The sequence below is a fragment of the Pteropus medius genome, unplaced genomic scaffold (genome assembly GCF_902729225.1).
Source record: "Pteropus medius unplaced genomic scaffold, Ma_sr-lr_union100, whole genome shotgun sequence".
In the NCBI taxonomy this organism is placed as follows: Eukaryota; Metazoa; Chordata; class Mammalia; order Chiroptera; family Pteropodidae; genus Pteropus; species Pteropus medius.
Window position 1 is genome coordinate 60,060,221 of NW_024344378.1, and position 24,461 is coordinate 60,084,681.

At 33.6% G+C, this 24,461-nt stretch overlaps 1 protein-coding gene across 4 annotated transcripts in view; it reads right to left on the reverse strand.

The window, feature by feature from the left end:
• PARG (poly(ADP-ribose) glycohydrolase) overlaps nucleotides 1–24,461 on the reverse strand; it is a 114,585-nt gene that overhangs the window by 15,015 nt on the left and 75,109 nt on the right. For all 4 annotated transcript variants that reach the window (XM_039872382.1, XM_039872385.1, XM_039872384.1 and 1 more), the window contains 3 exons: nucleotides 23,692–23,839; nucleotides 10,267–10,345; nucleotides 8,658–8,766 (listed from right to left, as the gene is read on the reverse strand). In XM_039872382.1, the coding sequence (XP_039728316.1) occupies nucleotides 8,658–8,766; nucleotides 10,267–10,345; nucleotides 23,692–23,839 (336 nt within the window). The remainder of the gene's footprint in view (nucleotides 1–8,657; nucleotides 8,767–10,266; nucleotides 10,346–23,691; nucleotides 23,840–24,461) is intronic.

The window sequence follows — 24,461 nt, forward strand, 5'->3', positions numbered from 1 at the left end:
CAGCCTCTCTGCCTTTACGCCAACAAGAGGGAGAACAAACTCACTGTCAGAGTATATAAGTTTGCCACTTGGTTTCCTATCAAATTCTCCTACCATGCCCAAATCAAGAGGAAGATTTCTTAGTTTCTATTTTGTGTCATTTCTGTTTTGTACTGTCAGAATGGTTTAGTTTCTTCCTCAATGCTGTCTGGACTAACTTTAATGAGCAAAAATAGCTTAGTGAAACTAAAGCCTAACAACAGAGAATTTGAAATATTTAGATTATTAGAAGCAAAATCTAATGTAAAGTATTAGCCAATTTTACCAAAAAAAAAAAATGTCTATCTTAGAAAATGGCCATAACTAGAACAAACCATAAAAATGAAATTAACTTGCATTTGGTGTTTTCATCAAATAAAATCAAACTTTGAAAATTAGTCAGATAGCAATTTAATGATATAAAATAATTACATAGTTATTAGATATAAAGGATAACTTTTTATGATTAAATAAAAATTCTTTTATTCTATTAAAGGCAAGCATCTCCAAGGTCAGAAATAGGAAAAAAGCAGCAAGCTCCTATGACTCCCCTTTAGAGAGACAACCCATGCTTTTTCATTTTCCAGTAAGAAGGATCCCTCAAATGCTAGAGACGAGGTCAGGGCCACTAATCAGGAATCCCTTCCTTTTACAGGAGTAATTGAAAAAACAAAGACTGGATGAGGGCAGAGATCTAAAAAGAGTTGCCAAGTTCATAACTTCATAGGGCAAGGTACTAAGAACTCTCAAGAGTTCCCCACAGGCAATAAATACTTTACTTTTTCTCTACCCAGAGTCAGAACACTTGAAGAGATTACTGAGAACAGTAAGACTCAAAGAAAGCCAGCTCAAGCTTTACTCACAACCTGACATGACATTCCCCAATGACAGAGTTAGTTATTTTTTCTAATAAATAGCTTTAAACAAGGGGTAAAAAAGAAAGTATTCATACCTCAGGACAGTAAGTAGAAGATATCAATGAAAACTCATATCTCAGAATGAGTTTTGATGGGAAGAGAAGAGAGGGAAGATAATTTTGTAGTCCTGAAAATTTCAAAAGAGAACTTTAAGAAGCAAGAAGCAGAAGGAAAATATTAGTATCTAAAGTTAAAAACTAGAGCCCAGTCAGGAAGAGTTGAAGATAGTGATGTAGAAAGAAGCAAAGAAAAGAGTTGTAAAATTCCAAGAGGCCCAGAATTGGGCCCAGGAAATAGCTGGTACTCAGGGGAATAGTCATAAACATCCATGCATGGACATGCATGAGCACATACAACCTTAAGTAAGAACTGAGTCTTCAACATTAATTTTAGCAGACCCAAGGAGATACAATTAAACTACATCTTCACTATACTGTGAATATATTATACTGTTTGCTAGATTAATAATTTAATAAATACTGTTCCTAAAGAGTTACTTAATTATATGAAGTCAATCTACCATAATTGTTTAACTTAAATTAATACATAGCTGGTACTGATACTGATGTCCTGAGCTTTTAGAATATTGTAATTTCTTAAAAACAAAAATATTAAAAAATCCTTAAGAATCTTGGGAATATAACCAATAATATTGTGTTAAGTTAGCATGATGACTAGAATTGGTGGAGTGATCACCTGTAAGGTATAAAAATGTCAAATTACTATATTATACACCTGAAACTAAAATAACTAATTTAATAATGAATACCAACTATACTTAAAATAATAATAAACAAATTAAACAAATTTTTGGACTACAATAAAATAATATTAATTAGGAGGCTTAAAATTATCCTTAGATTCAGTAATAACTTTGTAAATTTCTTTTGATTAAATAGCAACAGTACAAATATGTTCATTACTATACTATGTATAATAGAGAAAAACTTGGAACTACTTAATCGTTCAAAAAGTAATTAAGTATAATATATCAAACCAATTTTATGAATATTAAACACATTGTGAAGATTATTAGAAAGTAATTAAAATATTTATAATACATGGTTAAATTAAATAAGTAAAATACAAAATTATAAGTAACTTTTGAACATTTTAATATGAAACTGTTCATGTAGAAAGATCTATACAAATGAAAACAACTATTTAAAAGGTAGAATTATGGGTGACATTTTTGTCTTTAAAATAATTGTAACATTAGTAAACCGATTTTGCTTTTTAAAAATGTAATACAAAATCAAAGTATTGAAAAAACAAATGGCATAGACGATATAGCCTTTATTCACCTCTCTTGCGACCAAATCAAAGTTGTGACCAAATCAAAGTTGTGACAGAAACATGGAGCAAACAACAAGGAAAGTCACCTGGGATCTAGACAAACAGAGCACTATAACTAGAGAGAGAAATAATTAATCAGCCTGTAATGGTAGAAGGTAAGAGCGGACGAAGACCGAAGGCTGCCTGGTCCCAAGCGACTGAGTGGAACAGAAGAAGCTGCAGCAGCAACAGCCAGCAGCTGTGGATGCCTCTTAAAGGGGCTGTGCCCATAAATGGACTTTTGTGGTGACGGACCTGCTGGCTCTGAGCACTAGCGCCCAGTTGGCAGCTCGGGGGGCATCAGAGACTTACAGAGGAGCACCGAGTTGTCGGAGTGAGGGATGAAGGCGAGGCTCTCTCCTGGGGAGAGGTGCAGACAGTATTCATTGTTCCTCTGTTCAGCCCTCCACCTCCCAGTGTGTGGACTCAATGCTGCCATAGCTAAAACATCAAACTGGTGAACAGAGGTCACTCTGCCCAGAGGATTCCCTGAAACTCCGCCTCCCACAACTTGCGGCCACACCCAAGCCACATCCAGGTGTGTCCTCAGCTAATCAGGTGCACCTTGCTGAGCAGCGCCTAGACTCACACTGGAGGCAGCTGGCCTCGGTCTCTGGTGTGGTTTCCTGAGGCAACTATAAGCACAGCATCTGTGGATTGCTTGCTGAATCTTGACAGGTGGCCCTGGAGAGGCACAGGCTGGGGCTAAACTTGGCCTGCAGCTGAACTCCTCTCAGGATTGTGCCACCAGACACCTACTATACACAAAGAGACACTAATAAGACTGAGAAACTTAGGAGCTTTGCTTAGTACATAGAAGCAGACACAGAAGGCAGCCAAATGGGAAGACAAAGAAGCAGAAACCATATGAGAGAACAGAACAGAGATCCAGGAATAATGGAGTCAAGCAATCTAACAGATGCAGAGTTCAAAATGCTGGTTATAAAGATGCTCCATGAACTTAGGGGAAGTGTAGATGAATTCAGTGACAACTTTAACAAAGAGATAAAAAGCATAAAAATAGAAATGGAAATTATAAAAGGGAATCTGTCAGAAATGAGGAATACATTATCTGAGATGAACAGTAAATTAGATGGAATAAACAGAGTGGATAAAAAAAAGAGGACTGAAACACCGATATAGAGATGGGAAGCCAAGGATAATCAATCAGAATGGCAAGAAAAAAGAAAGCAAAGACTATAATAATAATTTAAGGAGCCTGTGGAACACTACTAAATGTAAAAATATCCATGTCATAGAGGTACCTGAAGGAAAACAAGACATTGAAGAGCTGTTTGAAGAAATCAAGCAGTTAGATACCCATAAGAGCTGTTTGAAGAAATAAAGCAGTTAGGAGCACCCATAAGACTGGCAGCTGATTTCTCAAAAGAAACCATGCAGGACAGAAAGGCTTGGCACAAAATATCTAAAGTGATGAAAACCCAGGATCTACAACCAAGAACTCTTTATCCAGCAAAGTTATCATTTAGAGTCGAAGGACGATAAAGAGCTTCCCAGACAAAATAAGCTAATGGAATTTCAACACCAAGCCAGTATTACAGGAAATTTTGGAGAGACTTCTTTAAGAAGAAACAACATGTATCAAAAACAGGAATAAAGAATGGTAATAACTACATTCCTATCAACAAGTACCTCAAATGGAAAAGTGCTCCAACCGAAAGATACGGTGGCTGAAAGGATAAGAAAACAAGCCCCTTACATATGCTGCCTACAAGAGACTCACTGCACGTTAAAAGACACACATAGACTAAAAGGCAGGGGGTGGAAAAAGATATTGCCTTGATGGACCTAGAGGGTATTGCGCTGAATGAAATCGGTTAGATAGAAAAAGACAAATATTGCATGATTTCACGTCCATGTGGCATCTAAAGAACAAAATCAACAACAAAAATGGAAATGAACTCATAAATACAGAGAATATTTTGAGGGCTACTAGATGGGAAAGGGGTTGGTTGGGGGAACGGCAAAAAAAAGGCAAATGGATTAAGAGGTACAAATGGATAGTCACAGAATAGACATGGAGATGTAGAGTGTAGCATGGGGAAGATGGTTAATAATGTAATAAATATGTAAGGGGGAAGATGGATACTAGATTTAGTGGGGTGATCGCTTTGCAAGTTATGTGGATCTCTGATCACTATGCTGTACAACTGAAATATTATTGTATGCCAACCATAACTGAAAAAAAACTCAATGAATTGTACAAAGTAACTACGAGCAACTAATTGTCTATTATTATAATTCATTAAAGCCGGAAAAAAAAAATGAAAGAATTATGCAGACTTTGGTTTCCTCAAGGATTAGATTAGATATCTCTCTGGTTATTCTGATTCTATATATTGAAAGACTTAATAGAAAACCTACTAAAAATGATATATTTTGAAACATTGCTAAAAAAGTAAAGTAATTCATACTTTAAGATTATAAACAATCAAATGTTGAACTTAGAAATAACTGGTTTTGTTCATCAAGCTCTAGTTTAATAAAAAACCCATTCCAAAAGCCTCTATGAAATATATTCATTATTTAATCTTACCTGAATGAATTTAACATGGCTAAACACAATTTTTCACAGATGATTTCTTTCTTTCCTTCCTGAGCTATTTGCCACTTTTACAAACTGGAGTCATAACTCTTCCTATCCACAAAGATAATTCTCTTCTAGAATGTCATCCAGTTGATCTCTCACAGGATTAAACATTGCTTCATAGTATCAGTTAGATAAAAGGAGACTAATTCTTCTTTTTAAAATCCAATTCTACTTGCAGGTCACATGTGAGTTCAGTAGGATAGGTGGAGCCATGAATGGAGCAGACTATTTCCAGAGGTAATAAAGCACCTTGTAGGATTGCCCTTTCGATTATTATCTGGTGAGTAATGCCTAAAACTAGCAGATAGGCCCCTCAAGTTCAAAAATTTTGTAGATGCTCTGTTGCTTCATTTAGAAAAAATAAGTTTTTCCATTCCCACCAACTTTCTCTCTGGCATGCAAAAAAAAAAAAAAAGAATTGTGCAAGTCATCTCTAAAGTGATTTAATACAGGCTTCTGCTTTAAACTGTGTGACAAAATACAGTGAGAAGTAAAACATTTAATATTCTCTCCAAGTTGTGCTGTTCAGTTTATAGAAAACTCCCTGTTGCTTGTACTAAAATTCATAATTCTATTTTAATAGGTAAGTACAAATAATAAATGATGGAATGCTTTAATTTAGAAGGCCCAAAGTTACTGGATTAGTTTCCTAATTAAGCTGTCAATGACATTTAATAAAATCATTTACTGCTTTCTTCATTTTCAATGAAAGAATTAGAAAACTAATTCTTTGTTAAAAGAGCAAATGTTTTCAAATATAGTAGTGAAAACATACATACATTTATCAAAAACATAGATTTATCAAATGCTTTTCCATGTGCTAGGTGCTTTCTCAAAGTTAGCCCATGTGTTGATGGGCTACTTTATACCTGTGGTATTTCCTTGTTTCATGGGAATTTAATAAATAAGCTAGGGGGAAAACACTCAAATTTCCTTGAATAAAAAAAAATCAAACAGAAAAGGATACTGAGAAAAAAGCATTGAAATGGCAGCTTGCTCACGGTACAGGATTATGACTAAAAGAGAAAGGTAAGCCATGCATACATACATGCTTGTAGAAGATCATGTATTAAGCAAACGCAGGGAATATTCTTAATGACTTAAGACTGAAACAGGTAAAAAGTCTAGAAAAACAGATATAGTTATAGTAATCTCTATGCGGGAGGAGTTAAATTTTTAAAAAGTGATTTGAAAGAGGGGGAACCTGGATTCAAGTCTTAGCTTTCTCACTGCCTACCAGTGTGACCTGGGGCAAGTTAGTCAACTTCCTGAGGTTCAGTTCATTATCTCTAAATTAGAGATAAGACCACTGTCTACACCTCCCTAAGTGGTTAGGATTAAATCAGACATCGAATTTCAAGTGCTAAGTAGAGTACCTAGCAATCATTTAATGTTAGTGATTACTCTTACTATTGTTACCTATACAATTTCTAAAAAGTTTCTACATGCATTTGACTGAATCTTTTATGAAATATAAATCAGATTTAACTGCACAGTGACAAAAATAATGGCAGGTTGAAAACAAAGAGAGAACTGCATTATTGTATATTAAAAATCAATTCATCTGCTTCATACAGTTTCACCTATTTTCACACTTGAATTGACACTGGATTTACTGGGTTTTATTTAGTGTTTGAAGAATATTTAGGAAATATCCATAAAGTTGTAATATTCTGAGTGATTTGAGATAATGTATTTATGTCTAAAATGTTTATCTTAAAAAAAACTGTATTAGTAATATGTAAGAAGTTTAATTAAGCAGTGACTAACTCATTTACAAATATTTTTGAGAAGTTCCCATATGCAAGGCAATATGCTAGCACTGACTAACTCGAATGGAATAAAATTTCTGTTCAAAGGTTAAAGACTCATTCTTTTGGTATAAAGTGTATCTATCTCATAAGGACACTACATTCTACAAATGTTTTTCAATGTTGATAACACTTACAACTAACAAACTATTCACATATACCAAGGTTTCATGTTTTAAACATTTCTGGTGTTTTTGAGGATGGGTAACTGAAGGTTAGTGCTATACAAGTAAATGCAGAGAACATCAATTGGCCCTGGGGAATTTAAAAAAGAAAAAACTTATGTATGACCAGGATTATCTTTTAAAATCATATTTATTGATAATTTTTAAAAGTGAATGATCTAGCTCCTACAGGAGGTATTTGAGAATATAATCTTTATCCATAAAAAAGAAACCTTTAAATCTATGTTAATATAGGATTATATTTAAACACATTTCTTTTTCATATATTTCTCTCCAAACTACCTATTGCTTATGTAAATGTCTTCTAGTATCAATGACCATGTGAAAAATTTACATATACATGCTAAATAAGTAACATCTGCTGAAAATCTAAAGATAAATCTTCTAATCCTATTTGATAAACTATATAATAAAAAAATGTGCTTAGAGACAACTGCTTTAAAGCAAGAGTGAAGTAGGCTAACATTTGAAATTACCTAATATAATAAAAGATATTATTCAGGCAAATCTCTAACTTTCAGAGTCAGGTAAAAGGGAGAAATTATAACTATTGATATACCAAGTAATAGTCTTTTTGGATAGCAGAATTACTTTTTAAAAAAAGATAAACAATAGCTGTTATATTAAGTAAAACTTTGGAAAACAGTGTATTTATTCTTCAATCTTTTTATGAGATTCCTTTGACAATGCTAAACATTAAAATAAAGTAATAAATTATATATAAGAATATATGTCCAATAATAAATTAGATTCTCAAGTAGATTAGTACAGAAGATAATACATGTAATTACATTCATAATATCTACTAAGTTATAAGTGTAGAAAAAGCCTTTTTGGATTATTTGGTTGTTTATTTTACTAACAATATGGAAGGCAAGGTGGTTCAGATGGAGTAAGTGGAGCATCACAGAGAGAAAACTCGGGGAGAAGATGCAAAGATGATATACTGAATGACACACATGTACTCCCAATCTCCTTGCAATGGTACACCCAGTCTGCTGTCACTATCAAATGTCTGTGTAGGGATTGGCACATGTTTAACTATGCAGAACCACAAACCTCATTATCTTAAATAATCCCATAACTAAACCTTACTCATGGGAGTTAAGAAATAAGTTTTCAGAATTGGGTCAGTCTTTTTGTCTGTGAGAGTAATCTGAGGAACTAAAGAAAATATCAACTGTTTTGGTCAGACCCTAAAACTAGAGAACAGTATCGGCACTTTATTGTATGACAGAGTTTGATATGGTTTGGTTAACAGTAGCGAAAATTTGAACTAACAATAGGAATAAAAAAATAAAATGATTATAGTAGATAGCACTGTCATAGAAAATCATAGATTCCATCATAATGTCAAATTACCCAATCAGTAAATAATTTACACATTATTCTTACCTATAATAGAACAACATTAATTTGACTTTTACAGTTTATGTTTTAATTCTGACAGCATACCCTGCGAAGAAAACATCACTGGGTAGGTCTAAAAAAATTTTCAAGGCTCATTCATTCCATATGGTTTTACAATGATAATGCACTTGCTGAGATAAATGCATGTGTGGGGCTTAATGTCAAGCAACAGTCTATCTGGCATCAGTAATCAACCAATTACGAAATGGAAAGTACATCTTGTACAAGCTGACAGATCCATTAAATCAGGAGAGCTGTGGGCAGATATACTGACACTGCAAGAATTACCAGAAAGCATTAATTTCAGCATTAATAAAATGGCAGTAAATAATGACAGCTGACAGATGAACTCAGAAATAAGGTTACTGGCCTTGTTAAGCTCACGTCTAATTTTTTCAGGCACAAACTGGTCGAGGTAGCGTCTGAAGTGAAGGGCATCGATGGCGACAATTTCAGTGCTGCGCCGCTGCCAGTCGTCCCTGAGGCAAGACAGATGAGGGAAAGATGAGAGATGGAGAATGGCACTCACAAAGTAAAACCCTCACAGGGTCAGGTTTCTGAGACTTTGACAGGGTTAAAATATTAAAAAGAAACAAACGAATCCATGACTATAGGTCTCAGCAAAACAGAAAGGCAGAAAACACTATTTCCTTTTAGATTCCAAGACACATACATATTGTGGACGGCCAGGCATTAAACAACAAAGTGAAAAATTACCAAGTGACAACGAATTTGACATATTGTAAATGGGTATATCATTTACAATGAGTCCCGGAGGTTAAAGGGCTTGGGGGCAAACAAAAGGAACTTAGTTCTTTGTTTTCCTCTAATACTTAAGACACGGAATTTGTATTTCAACAAGAGCTCATTTCTCCTTTGTTCTGAAAGACCTGCTTTAGGTCACTGAGTATGTATCATTATCATATACCATCCAAGTCAAGTGCTAACAAAAAATGTGTAATGATTCAGTATAACATTCTACCTACTGTGCTCAATTGCTGACTGTGAAATTATTTTTAAAAAGACAAAGATAGCAAAGCACATTGCCTGTGGAAATAGGAAAGACTGAGTGAAGATAATTTTGGAAACATGAAATTCCAAATATTTCAGTTCTTACAAACTTGCAAATATTAATATGCCAAACAACTTTCTACATTGAATAGCAATAAAAACCTTCATGTCAGTCAGTAAACTATTAGGAAGAATTAAACATCTACATAGATAATCGCTGCAACCACATATTTTAACCAAAACAAAGGGAAAGAGACCCAGAGCAGGACTTGAGATTATTACAAAGAATAAGTTTATATAGCTACATGGTCAACTGCTGATTCTTTCTGCCACAATGGTTCTTTTTCATTCACACACACACACACACACACACACACACACACACACACACACACACACCTTTCAGGTACTATTTCTATAAAAATTCACCTCCGGCCAACCAATTTAGTGGGGAAGCAAGGATGTCAACACGTAAAAATACATTTCAATAAAAAATAGCAGCAGCAAAGTTCACTGTAAGTCCTGCAGTCAACTGTTTTGTGGCATTAGGCAAACTGTCCAAACATAAGTTTCCCCCACCTACCTAATTTCCCAGAAAAGTTAAGGATAACTACATATGCTGTTTAAACGCTTTATGCGACAATTAGGAACTATTCTTAATAAGTTTGGCCTTGGAAGTTAACCACTACTGGCTGCTTACAATTGACAGCTGAGAGATAAAAAAAACTATAGAAAGTGCTATCCTTCTTGTTCTTGATTTAGACTTTTGGCTTTTATTTCACCGTTCTTCCCTTTGGCACATGGAGATTGGTAATACTGTTTTAACTACTAATGAACCTATAACACTGAATTTTAAAGGAAAGCTATATTTCTGAAATAAGAATAAATGGGAGGCAGAATATATGAGGCCACATTCCTTAGCTTTTGGCCATGTGATACTAAAGTCAGAAACTCAGAAACAAACTCACCTTTCGCTCTCATCTTCATGGCTCCGGGCCCAACGATACGTTTCGGCATAACCTGTGTATTCGCTGTACTGTTCAGTACCTGAAAAAAATAATCTGCCAATATTACTTTTCAGAAATATTTTCTTAAAAGCTGTATCTTTTAAAAGGTCTTTATTAATAAACTTATCCCTCCTTTCTTTAAATATCTTATTGGCAAATGTCAACTAAAACACAATAACAATAAAAAACCATTGGTCTTAATGACATGTTATTATTTCCCATAGATTAAAAAAAGATGTTTCCTAAGGCGACCACAATGTTTATCATACAGCAACTAAATGTCTCAATCAATACAGAAAACAAAATATGCTCTGTAATACTCATTTCCTTCTTTTATAAGGAAAGCATACAGACTGTTTTATAAAAGTTCATTCTCTTCAATGTCAGTAATCTGATGGTAATATTTAGTTCGTACTATTGAGAAAATAGATTTTACATAAAGACATTCTCTGCTAAGAAAAGTGTCATTAAAATTAAATCTAAGATTTGCCTATCAACAGGCAAGGTTCTTCAAAAATGCTTTGTAAAACCAGAATATTATGGTATGAGAGGAAAAGGAGGGAAAAAAAGCATAATTAATATTAATCTGATGAGAATATACATCAAACTTGCCATATAACATAGATTTCTAATTCATCGTACCTGAACATGTATCAGGAGAGATGGTGTCAAAATTGCTCCTATTTAACTAAACTCATTCCAATTCCTATGGTCAACCCAATAATCACTTGATTTTTCAAGAATAAAAGAAAAACAGTAAAATGAAAAGCTGAAAACCCTGAGCAAGATAATACTCTGGCATATAAAATAGAAAAAAGAAAAGATGAAGAAGTAAAACAACATTGATAACTAAGATTAATGATTTTTTTAAGTACAATTGCCCTAATTTTGCCAGTAAATAAAATGCAAACAGACTAACTCAGGCAGTTGAACTATCATTTGTTAACAAATGACTACTCATATAATAAAGGTCCGAGACTGAAAATACCTACGACAAAGACTTCATATTCAGGGAAAAAATGACTCTAGAATATACAAGACTTGATAAAACATAAATTTACAAAAAAATAGAGAACATATTTAATAAAAATAAAAAGAACACAAAATCAAATTATGACATGCTCATTATGAACTGTCAGTTCTTTATCCAAAATCAAATTCATTTCATTTTTAGGGTTGGGTTAACTTGTTACAAGTTTACTTAAACAACTCTGAGGCTTTTATATACAAAGAATAGTAAATGTGATCAAGATTACAAATGGCCTCTACATTTAACTATCAATTTACAGACAGAACAGAGGATTCTAAAAGTTACATGGAAATGCAAATAGCCTAGAATTGCCAAAACATTTTTGAAAAAAAAAAAAATTGGAGGATTCAACATTTACAGTTGACCTTGAACAATGCCGGCATGGGGGCGCCGGGGTGCGGAGGAGGGGGCAGTTAGGGTGCCACACCCTGAACAGTTGAAAATCTGTGTATAAATTTGGACTCCCCAAAAACTTTAGTTGTCCCTTGATATCTGTGGGGGATTGGTTCCAGGACTACCTGCAGATACATAATTGGCAGATGCTCGAGAGCCCTATAAAAAATGGCATAGATCAATGCATACAGTTGTCTCTCTGCATGCCTGAACTCCCAAGGATCAAAAACAATACAGGTATTAATTTTAAAAAATCTGCATATGACTGGGCCCATTACTCAAACCTATGTTGTTCAAGGGTCAACTGTAATTAGTCATGGCCTAAGGAAAGAACAAATAGATCAATAGAACTAAACAGAATAGGTAAATCTGCACTTGCATGGTCAATTGACTTTTCACCAAAGGGGGCTAAAGCAATGTATTGGGATACAACTGAAACTAGTATATTATTGTATGCCAACTGTAATTGAAAAAAAAAAAACTCATTGAATTGTACAACTGTAAATGCAAGCAAATAATTGTCTATTATACTTCAATAAAGCCAGAAAAAATTAATAATAATAAAACAATGTTTTGGGAAAAGAACAGTCCTTCCAACAAATGTTGCTGGAACAAGTAGATATGCATATAGAAAAAAAAAACCCATAAACTTCAACTATTATCTCACGTTATGAATAAAAACTATTTGAGATCAATAACAAACATAAACCCAAAACTATGAAACTTCTAGAAGAAAACATAGGAGAATGGTTTTATGACATGAGGGTAGGTAAAAATTTCTTAGGATAAAGAAAATAGTAACCTCAATAATTTTTTTTAAAATAAACTAGATTAGATCAATATTAAAACACCTTTAGGAAAATGCTTAGGAAAGACTGGAGAAAAAAATATTTGGCAAACAAATATCTGACGAAGATTTGTATTTAGAATATTTGAAGAACTCCTATAAGTCAATAATAAAAACAATAGGAAAAAGACTTGAATATAACCTTAACTGAGGAAAATAAACAATTGCCTAACGCCTATGTGAAATACTGGTCAACATCACTAGTCACCAGAGAAATACAAATCATGAGCACTGTGATATACCACTACATATCTAACTGAATGGCTAAAATCAAAAAGAATGACATTTAATGTTGACAAGGATGTAGAACAAGTAGAATTCTCATATATTGTTACTAGAACATAAAATGGACAAGAATTTTGGAAAATGATTTGGCAATTTCTTATAAAATTAAACATACATCTACCTTTAACCTAGAAATTCCATGAGTTAGGTATTTACCTAACAGAAATTGGAAATGCATGTCCACAAAAACGCATATAAGAATGTTTATGGCAGCTTTATTCATAATAATCTTATAACGGTCAGAGTTCAAGCAGAGAAAGAGAACCAGTAAGAGACACATATTAAGAGATTTATTGCAAGGAATAGGCTTATTCAATTGTTGGGGCTGACTAGGCAAGTCTTAAGAACTAGAACTCTCAGGCACAGGCTGAGGCTAATGTTCACAGGAGGACTTTCTTCTTCAGTGAACTCTCAGCATTGCTCTTAAGAATTTTTGACTGACTGAATCGGACCCTCCCAGATTCTTAGGATAATTTCCATTACTTAAAGTCAGCTGATTATGGATTTAAATTATATCTACAAAATATCTTTAGAACACCTATATTAGTGTTTGACTGAGTAACTGGGGCCTCTAGCCTAGCCGAGTTGACATATAAAAAAGACCATCATAAGCCTAAAAGTAGAAACTCCAAATATCCATCAATAGGTAATTAGCAAGTGTTATAATCATACAAACATTACTAGTAATAAAAAGGAACGAACCACCGATACACTCAAAAACATAGACAAATCTCATACACAATGCTGAGCAAAAGAAGTGAGGCATAGAAGAGTATACAATAAGTAATTTACATGAAATTATAAAAAGACAAAACTACTTTATAATTAAAAATAAAAATTGTGGTTAATGCTGGGGCTGTCATGGAGATTGATCAGAAACTGACTGACAGTTTCTGGGGGTGATGGACATGTTGTTCTATGTCTTGATAGGGATGCGAGATACAAGGGTCTATCTATTTGCCAAAATTCACCAAATTATACAATTAATATTATGTTCTTTGGTGTGTATAAAATTTATCTCCAGAGGGAGCGAGGGAGATAAACAAATACCAAACTCTACCTAACAGGTTTGCTTTTTGCAGTGACATGGCTTAGAAGTTCTGATGTCACCTTTTGCGTATCTAGATTTAAGCAAATGAAAAAATAAACTGAGGACACTGGGAGCCACATTTTACGTTGTCAGGGAAGTGAGTTTCAAATATGGAAAAGGGGAAGACAAGAATATATGTTGTGATGTTGGATGGGAATGGCAGATATCCATATGAATTCAGTTGGGGGTGTGTGTATGTATGTGTATGCATGTGTATGTATAACATGCATATCCTAGCTCTGTCTGCTGAGAGGGCATAGAAGCAAAGACACTCTTTGTAGCAATAAGCATGCTGAGCATTCAAATCTTGATTTCTAAAAACTAGCTAAAATCCAAAACTCCTTGGAGAAATGGTTGATTCCAGAACTGGGGCAGGGAATATACAAGATGAGCCTAGAACATCATTGTGTGCCAAAAAAAAGAAGGAAGGGCATTAAAGAATGATGGCACATTCGAAGGGACACAATTGCTAACTTGAACGGGCTCCCACTGATCAAATCTGGGACAATTTAGCATCCAAATAGATAATAGTAATGGATTATAACCCACTGAATAAGAATCCATATACTTACACAAATATTTATAAACAAATATACATAAATGAGAGAGAAGGGGAAAATGGTTCCTTAAAGTAGTGCCAACTACTAAATATAAAAACAATGATGAAGCTAAAAAAATTATCAAGGGCTGCTAAAATTACTGGGTGAACGTTTAATGAGGACAGGATATTTACAGTTTCAAAGTATGTAAAAAACATAAATACAGATTAATTACAAAGGCAAAAAGAGTAACTTGACAGTGGAGAAACTAGGCAGATCCCACCTTAACCAAATCATAACACCTAATATCACAAATACTGGGACAAACTGTTATTATTTTTCTCCTTAAAACATACACTGAGTAGGACACATCACTTCAGAGGGAGTCTTATCAGAATGAATAAACTGAGTCTAGTTATGAAGAAACACTAGGCAAACCCCAAAATAGCAGACATTCTATGAAGTAACTGGCTTATATACTTTAAAAATATCAAGGTGAACAAACCCAAGGAAAGGTTGGGAAACTGTCCAGTTTAAAAGACACATGATCAAATCTATATTCAAAGTTTGATCCTGGATTGGATTGTAGACTAGGGAGAAAAAGCGACAAAGTGTATAATAGAATAATTGACAGGATTAGAATATTGACTAGGGATTAGCTAATAGTACTTTATCAATGTTAAATTTCCTAATTTTGATAACTGTGCTGTATTGATGAAGGAGCATATCCTAGTTCTTAGAAAAAATACAACAAACTACTTGGGGTAAAAAGGCACAATGTCTCCAATGTACTCTTAAATAGTTCAGGAAAAGAAAATAAAGAATGATAAAGTAGATGGAGCAGAAATGTAAACTGGTAAATTTGGGTGAAGACTATATGGAAATTCCTTGTATTATCTTTGAAACTTTTCTATACGTTTGAAATTTCTCATACACACAAATATACAAATATATATAAATATACAAATATATTTATATATATAAATATTAAAGCTATGAAAAATATTATATTTTCACAGATGACTAAAATTTTCCATAACAAAACTTAAAAGATTTAAAGTCAATACTACAGTTTCTAATCTATTACTTAGCACATTGCTTCATAAAAATAATTTTTAAAAGAATTAAAATATACTAAAATCCTATAAATTCATCTAGAATTCTGGATAAGATACTCAGCTACAAAACAAAAAATAATTATAAAATTCATGTTGTTTCTTGTGTGAGCCTTCCTTGACACCGTAAGTAGAGTTGGTTTTTCCTTCTGTGCTTGACAGTAATCTGCACATAATAGATTAAATTGAAATCTGAAAATCAATTACATTTCTATACAGTAGCAAGGAACAATCAGAAACTGAGATTTTGAAAATATACTTAAAATAGCAACAAAAAGTATGAAATACTTAGGAATAAATCTGAGAATACGTAAAAGTATATAATGAAAAGCATAAAATATTACTGAAATTAAAGAAAACCTAAACATACAGAGAGATATTTCATCTATGTGTCAGACTAAATATTATTAAAATGTAATGCTTCCTAAATTGATCTATAGATTCAAAGCACTCCTAAAATTCCAGCAAGTTTTTTTGTAGATATTGACAAACTGATTCTAAAATTCAGCAAAACAACTCTAAAGAAGAAAAAGTTGGAGGGTTCATACTAACATGAATTATAAAGCCTCAGTAATCAAATTAGAAAATACGAAACCAAAAAGAACAATAAACTGAACTTCAAAATTGGAAAACTTCTGATCTTCAAAAGTCGCTGTTAAGATAATTAAAAGACATATCACACATAGCTGATATGTATCCAAAAATATATAAAGTACATTCGAAACTCAACAACAAAAAACAAAACCACCCAATTAAAACATGGGCAAAAGGTAGTTTCATGTGTATAGCTGTATGTTAAAACTTACTTAATTATATACTTGAAAAGATACAATTTATTGTATGTCAGTTATAACTCAATAAAGCAGTTTAAAATGTAATCTAACTCCCTCACTAGACTGTTGGTTATTCGAGGGTGGGAACTATAAATTATTAACATTTGTGTCTACATTAGCATCTTGTAATGCAAGAATATAGAAGCAGTTGAGTAAGTATTTGCCATATAAATAATAATTAACATGCAAAACAGGAAGACTATTGTATTAACTGAGGTTAAAACAATGAGTCCAGAAATATTTAATCGAAATACCATATAACTAGCACATATCAAAAAAATCATTCTTACAAAGATAGCACAGTATGGTAAAAAGAACACTGCACTGAGATTAGGAGATGTAAAGAACCCAAAATGAATCCTTAAGTAACTCAATCTCATTGGACTTCATTTTGTTATCTAAAAATCAGGCTTGTTAATAATTCTTATACTGTTTACCTCAAAGAATTACTTGGAAAACCAAATAAGATGAGTTTTAAAACCTTCAAAACCATAAAGCAGTTAGTATTGGTGTCATTAGACATAACTTCGTAAGAGGATAGAGAAATCAAAGATATATGATTCCAAGTAAGTGAGGTTTAAAAGCAACCTGGTCTACTGGCTTGACTGGGAATAAATACAGCGAGGAACAATCTAGTTCTTTTTTATTTTCTGCCCTGTAATGGCCAAGCTTCCTATTTCCTATTAAAAAAAAAAAAAGACACACACACATACACACAAACCTTGCCTACTTTGATCTCTTAACTATGAAAACAAATACCTGTTCCATCTTTTGAAAATAAAGTGGTTGAAAAATACAAATATCAATGATCATATTTCTCTTTTAATTTAGGATGGTTTTAGTCTTCTTTCCTAAGACAAACAAGGTTAGATTTAGTTCCTTCAGTTACGGGAAATAAAAATCACATATAGATATTTCTGTTCTAAACAAATTAAATCCTGGGTTTTCTAAGTAAACATCTTTTAAAATTATGTCGACTTTTCTGAAAAACAGATATCCTTAACATGTTTTAAATTCAAATTTATTGATAAACTATGATAAAAATGCAAGGGTAAATAGTGATAACAACGAACAAGAGTCAGAAGACTAAATGACCTTTATATAGCTCTCTCTAGCCTATAAGACTATAAGACTTCATGTCAAAGACAAATCTTCACTTAAGGAAAAAACTAGAACAAAACCATTAAAATCTTTTCAAGAGGTTCATGACAGCTTTATGAGTTTTTAGATTTACCAGTAAGAAACATTGTTTTCTCTTACTGGTAATGAAAGTTTGTGATGGACGGAGGAAAAATATTTGGAGATTAAAAATATTTTACTTAACAATGGGTTGTGCCCTTGGAAAGAAGGTTAATGTGAAAGCCACCTACCCTGCTTCCATTAGTATCATTAATATAGCGGTAATTATGCAGCAGATAAAACACTCTTGTCTTTCATTCCCATGAATAAAAATTAAGAAAAGCAAAACTCCAAATGAATTTGGATCTTTCCCAATAAGCTGCTGTCATTTAGTTAGCAATGGGCTGTTTTTGTAGTGACAGGCACCTCTAGTGGTGTTACTCTATAAAAAGCACCAGCTCTATCAGCAATGGTGTCCACTTTTGTCCTTTCTATCAGTTCTGCTGACACTCACAAAAGATACAAGGACTTGTGAGATGTCTGGGACAATCTGATTCACTAGAGTATAGGTTTTATGTTAAATGTACTAACATTCAGCTCAGGAAGTTTCAGGTCCTGGCATATGCTTTGTGTCCTCACAACACAGAAACAAACAAACAAACAATCTTCCCAAACCACAATAACACACTTTGGTATTGAAGCTATTTGCTGTTGGATGTTGGAGAACAGAAGAGAGGAAGAAAAGTAAAAAGTAAAAGGAGACTGGAGTTTTAATTCTTTCCCTCTGTCTATATTTACTGAAACATTTTAACTCATAGTTGCCCCAGAGTGGATCATAGCAAACAGAGGGATAATACTGTCTGGATGAAAAGTATTTGCCTGTTTGCATGACCTGTTCCATATTCATTAAAAGTCTGAAACCAACCAGATACCCCACAATGATGATAAATTTAATTTATTTCCAATTTCTCAAACTCTTCTACAGATTCAGGCAGCACAATCACAGCCATTAGCTCACTGAGCCTATATGAATCACTGAAGGAATGGAACTGATCAGGCAGATAGATTACAGTGCATGGTTAAGAGTCTCCTAAGAAGGGATGGCAGAAATCCAACATCAAATAGATGATGAAATGGCCATTTCCATTAAGGGAACATCACATCACAGATATTAATTAGGAGGCTCTATAATAGAGTTAAGTGTATATGGGGAGAAAATGCTGAATTAAAAGTCACTCCAGATGTCCTTAGTCTGAGGTAATTATGGATATGAAGGTGAGTCATGGATCTGAAACTTTCCATTCATTTACAAAACCTATAGGTAAATTAGAGACTAGACATAACTCTACAGTGATGATCCTTTTATAGGTTGGGACAAACTATCTTTAAAAAAAAAAAAATTCTAATGTTTTCCTTTTACAAGGAAATCACTTTACAGCAACATTAATAGATGACAAGAGGCTTACTACTTTCCTAGTATAGAGAAATGACGGAAATGAAATAAATTAGCTTTGAGCTTTCAATGATGTACAGTTGACTCTTGAGCAACAGCGAGGTTAGTGGTACCAACCTCCAGCCCTGCAGTTGAAAATCCATGTATAACTCTGACTCTCCCAAAACTTAACTACTGATAGCCTACTACTGACCAGAAGCCTTACCAATAACATAAACATTCACACATATTTTATATGTTATATGTATTATATACAGTATTACATACTGTAGTCTTACAATAAAGTTAGAGAAAAGAAAATGCTATTTAGAAAATCATGAGAAAATACATTTACAGTACTATACTGTATTTATTGATACTGTTAAGTTTATATCATGTTTACAAAATGAATAATCTTTCTGTCAGTACCGCCAATCATGTTGTCTTATACAATAAAAAACACTGTAAGGGTGGCTCCATAGTGTAGTGGTTAGCATGTCGGCTTTAGACACAGAAGGTCCTGGGTTTGCGCCCCAGCTGGAGCGACGGACCATACCCTGGGAGTGCCAGGCCCCAGGTGAGCCAGGTCCCAGGTGAGCCAGGTCCTGGGTGCACCAGGCCTCGAGTGCACCAGGCCCCAGGTGAGCGCTGTGAGCGCATGGGAGGAGATGCTCCGCCTTTAGAGATCCAGTTCTTAACGGGAGATTGCAACATCCGTAGGTCAGGTCAGGGGGGAAGGGGGGGTCAATTAAAGAGAAAAAAAACCCATGATGTTATATGTATTACTAACAAACACTACTAATTGTTCAAAAATGAAAAGATAATATGAAAAAAGTATAATGATTCATGCACTGATAGAAGCAGCAATATGATTGCTTTATGGTAGCCTAATCGATACAGTTGTTTCACAGTAGAAAGAAAATCTCCAAAATTTTTTCCAATGTATTTTTTAAAATCCATGTATAAGTGGACCTGTGCAGTTCAAATTTGTGTTGCTCAAGGGTCCACTGTAAATTCACCTTAAAAATTGATGGAATATTTTGTTCTGCGTCTTCAGTTCAAATTTAGCTTATCTGCTAAAAATTAAAATTCTTTTAAAATATTTCATACACCCAAATGCTGGAGACAGTCACATCCCATACCTTCAGGGCTCTCTAAAACAGTATGAGACCAATATTCAAAGTCTTTATTTGCCCAACACTGGATTTATGAAAGTTTAATTTTTTCTTCTATGATTCCTTGTATTTTCCTCTCCCCTCATACCTTCCAACTGCATTCTTCATATCTGTATATATATAAACAACAAATGAATACAGCTAAACCAATATGTGAATTGAGATAACACTGAGAACAAAAAGGTTTTATCTTTCCATTTCAGTACAATTTGGATCACAAACTCTTCAAGAAGAAATTCCTTTGCTGAAGTTCTATTCTTAATTTCCTATATAAACTCATGTAATTAACAATTGTTATTTTTTCCTTACCACACCAAAATAGCAGACTCACAATTATATTATAAAAAATAACATAGGATATCTAAATTACATAGAATAACTTGTCGAAAGCCCTTTTACCAACAAGTACTTATAAAAGATAAAGACATATCAGCAAAAATAATGGAGTACAAACTTCTAGAAATTTTCTCCTCCATAAAAGCAGTAAGAACACTGGTAAAATTGTGAGATTCAACTTTTTCTGAACTGTGGGAGTTAATCAAAGGCTTGCAGCAGTCCAAGCAGTATTTATTAAAGTAAAATTGGCTGAATCTTGGTAAAAAGAATGAGTTTTCTGGCATTTTTAACTTGCCCTATTCCTATTCTGCTCTCCCAAGCTTTGCAGTAGTCTTAAAAACCAAAAGACTGTAATACAGTGAAAACTAGCAGCCTAGTAGCCACCAGAGATGGTAGAAAAGGGCTAACTCACCTTCATAGCCCCATTCTCAGAGAACTGTCATTATATGACCTGTCTGGTGGTTTCCTGGAAGAACTCACTTGCAATGATATCTTTATTTGACTTGACTTGTAACTTTCCTAGTTCGAAATCCTAATCTCCAGTGGTGTTTGTTGAAAACAATTACAGGCAATTGTTCAACAGTGTGGCTGCCTGAGGCAGTAGATAATAGCTGGGGGTGGGGGACAACAGGCTAACCAAAAAGTTTCAAAGGAAAAGCTGAGGAATGAGATGTCCATAAGGGGCTTTAAAAAGTTTATTATCTTCAGGAATGTAAAAGGCTACACACATTCACATGGCTGTGCACATGCTCAAGAGAAGAAATAAAAAGGTCCTAAGATCTCCTGTCTGATCTTGGGTATCTGTGCAGGCAGGAAGTAAAGTGTCAAGTATAAGCAAGAAGAAAGTGTCAACTGCCTGGTGGAGTGTTGAAGGTGAGCTCCAACAGCACACAGCCATTTTGCAAAGACTTAGAGACTTATTACTCCTAGGCACTTAAGGAAAGCTCTGTCCAATCATTAGCTGACCACTAATCTAACCAAGCACAGACTTCATGGCCACAGACAAAAAAGAATACAAACTTTACAGAATTAGTTTAGGAAAGTCACTAAACAAACAAAGAGCATCAAAAACAAACTCTGGGGGAACAGGAAAATCTGATTTCGAGAATTTCCCCATTATTTAAAATGTCCAGTTTTCAACAACAACAACAAAAAAATTGAGGTATGCAAAGAAATGAGAAAGTAGGGTCCACACTTAGAAAAAAAGGTAGTCAAAATAGTAACTGTCCCTGGGGAACACAGATGTTGAACTTACTAAACAAAGGCATTAAATCAGCTATTTTAAATATGTTCAAAGAACTAAAGGAAATTATGTCTACAGAACTAAATGGATGTATAAGAATAATGCCTCACAAATAGAGACTCTCAACAAAAAGATAGATATTATTTTAAAAAAAGAACTAAACAGAAATTCTGGAGTTGAAAAGTACAATAACTGAAATAAAAATTTATCTGGAGAGATTTAAAAGCAGATTAAAGAAGAAAGAATTAGTGAACTTGAAATTATCCAGTCTGAAGAATGGAAAAAATAAAGAATGAAGAAAAATGAACAGAGCTTCTGAGACTAATGGACACCACAAAATGTACCAACATATGCATAATAGGAGTCCCAGAAAGAGAGGAAAGGGACAGAAATAATATTTGAAGAAAAAATGGCCAAAAATTTATCAAATTTATCTAAACATTCAGGAAGCTCAATGAATTCTAAGTAGGGTAAAGTCAAATAGATCCACACCTGAATACATCATAATCAAGGTGTTGAAAGACAATAAAAAAAAAAAGAGGAGAATTTCGAAAGCAAAACATAAAAAAAAAAACTTAGATACACTCCTAAAGGTTACCTACAAATGTATCTGAAGCAGAGTGTGGCTTCAAGATGAGACCTCGAAGTCTTAGTTCTGTCATGTACCTTGTTGGAAGTGAAAGTTGAGTATACATTTGCTATAAATATGGGTTTTTTCCAATTTGGCTGAATGTTTATTCTCCTATACTAATCTCAAATCTCAGAAATAGATTCAAAAAGAAAATAAGAAATTCTCCTCTGCAGAAAAAAGAAAGTATCAGTCATTGATGAATAATTATGACTTTTATGTGGGAATATTCTTTAAGATACTTGAATAAAAGGCTTAACTTGAATAAGGTGGTTGATTAAGAGTTTCTTAAGAGATATGAGTTAATCATTAATTTTTTTTGTAGCTCACTGACAATAAAATACTGTGACAGAGTAGTATCTCAATCTAAAGAAACTTAGAAGAAAAAATACTAAATCTCAATAATAAACCTAACATATAAATTTGACTATATTTCCCTCTCTCTTCCTCCTATATTAACTTAAATCAAGAAGAGATACTAAGGTCATCACATTTTTTCTCTTAGGATTAGAAATTAGGGTAACCATAAAGTTATCAATTTATTTTTCTTAAAAGCTCACTGTTGTACTGACTCTCTCCAAACACTGTAACTGTACTTTTTACATTTATATAGGATCTTCATATTGAAGTACCACATTTATATAGTATCTTCATATTGAAGTATCACAGTTTTCAAAGTATTTCACTTTGGAAATATAATGGAAAAATAATAATAGAATACATGCTCAAAGACATATTATTACCTTCTTTTTAAGGGCACTGTATCATAAAAATTAAAAATGGAGGATAACTAAATAGTTTTTACCCTTGTTCCTCAGATAATAATGCCAAGGAGAAAAAGGTAAGGATAAAATATCTTACTCAAGCTTAGGAAAACATATCTATAGTTGACCCCTGAAAACACAGGTTTGAACTACACAGTCTACTTATATGTGGATTTTTTTCAATAAATGCCTGTACTGTTTTCAATTCACATTTGGGAATCTGTGGATGCAGAGGGCTGACTGTATGCCTTCTTATATAGGGGAGACTTGAGCATCCTCAGATTTTGGTGCCCACAGGAGGTCCTGGAACCAATAGCGAGGGACAACTTGAGATTTTGAGAGTCAAAAATTAAATGTGGATTTCAAGTGCATAGAGGGTTGGTTGTTCAAGGGTCAACTATATAATAATTTCAAAAAACCAAGTATAAATTAATGAATAAAAATAATGGGACTAATATCAATGGCAGAGAAGGCTTATCTAGGTGGCCTTTAGTTTTCATGATAGCTACTCACAGATGGGGAAAACTTTCTCATTGTCCAGATTTCCCAAAACTAACCTGTGATGATAAGACATTCGTTGTGATCCAGCACCTCAGTAAAGAGCCGTGACACAATCAACTCAGGGTTGATTAAAAAGCGAATTTCTTCTTGCACAAGTCCTGCACTGGTTACACCACCTCCAACAAAACGGTTTGCAAAATCCACCTATTTTGGGAAAACATGGCACGTTCAGTAATGATCTAAAATACCTACATATATGATAAAAAAATATACACTATTCTTCTAAGCTCTAATCTCCCTTTCCTTTCCCATATAAATCAATCCCCAAATTAGTAATCTTCTCAGGGAGAATGGATTATGGTTGATTGCATTCTTTCCATCTCACTGCAGTTAATATCTCTGTACATTTCTTTGGAGCCCCACACCTTAGGAGGAATCTGGAAAATGGAGCTTTTAGACAAAAGACTCAACATAATTATGTGAACTTTTGTTCAAAAACTTTTGTGCTTCAAGGGCCAGAAATCAAGGGAGGTTTTATCTGGAAAGGTTTCAAGATCATTTCCCCACCATTTACTACTCAATTTCCATTTATGTATTTCATAGACTTTAATATAATTATACCTTTCTTATATAATATGGCAATCAAATACTTGTTCTTAAAGAACTGTAAAGTTTAGTAATTGACCTTTTTTGGGTAACCTTTTTCTTCTGTGGAAGAATAAAGGGATGGAAATTTCATCCTTCTAAATTCAATCACAACTCCCCCAACTGCATGAACATCACAAACCTATTTTTTTACAATATACCTAAGGGAAAAAAATAAAGA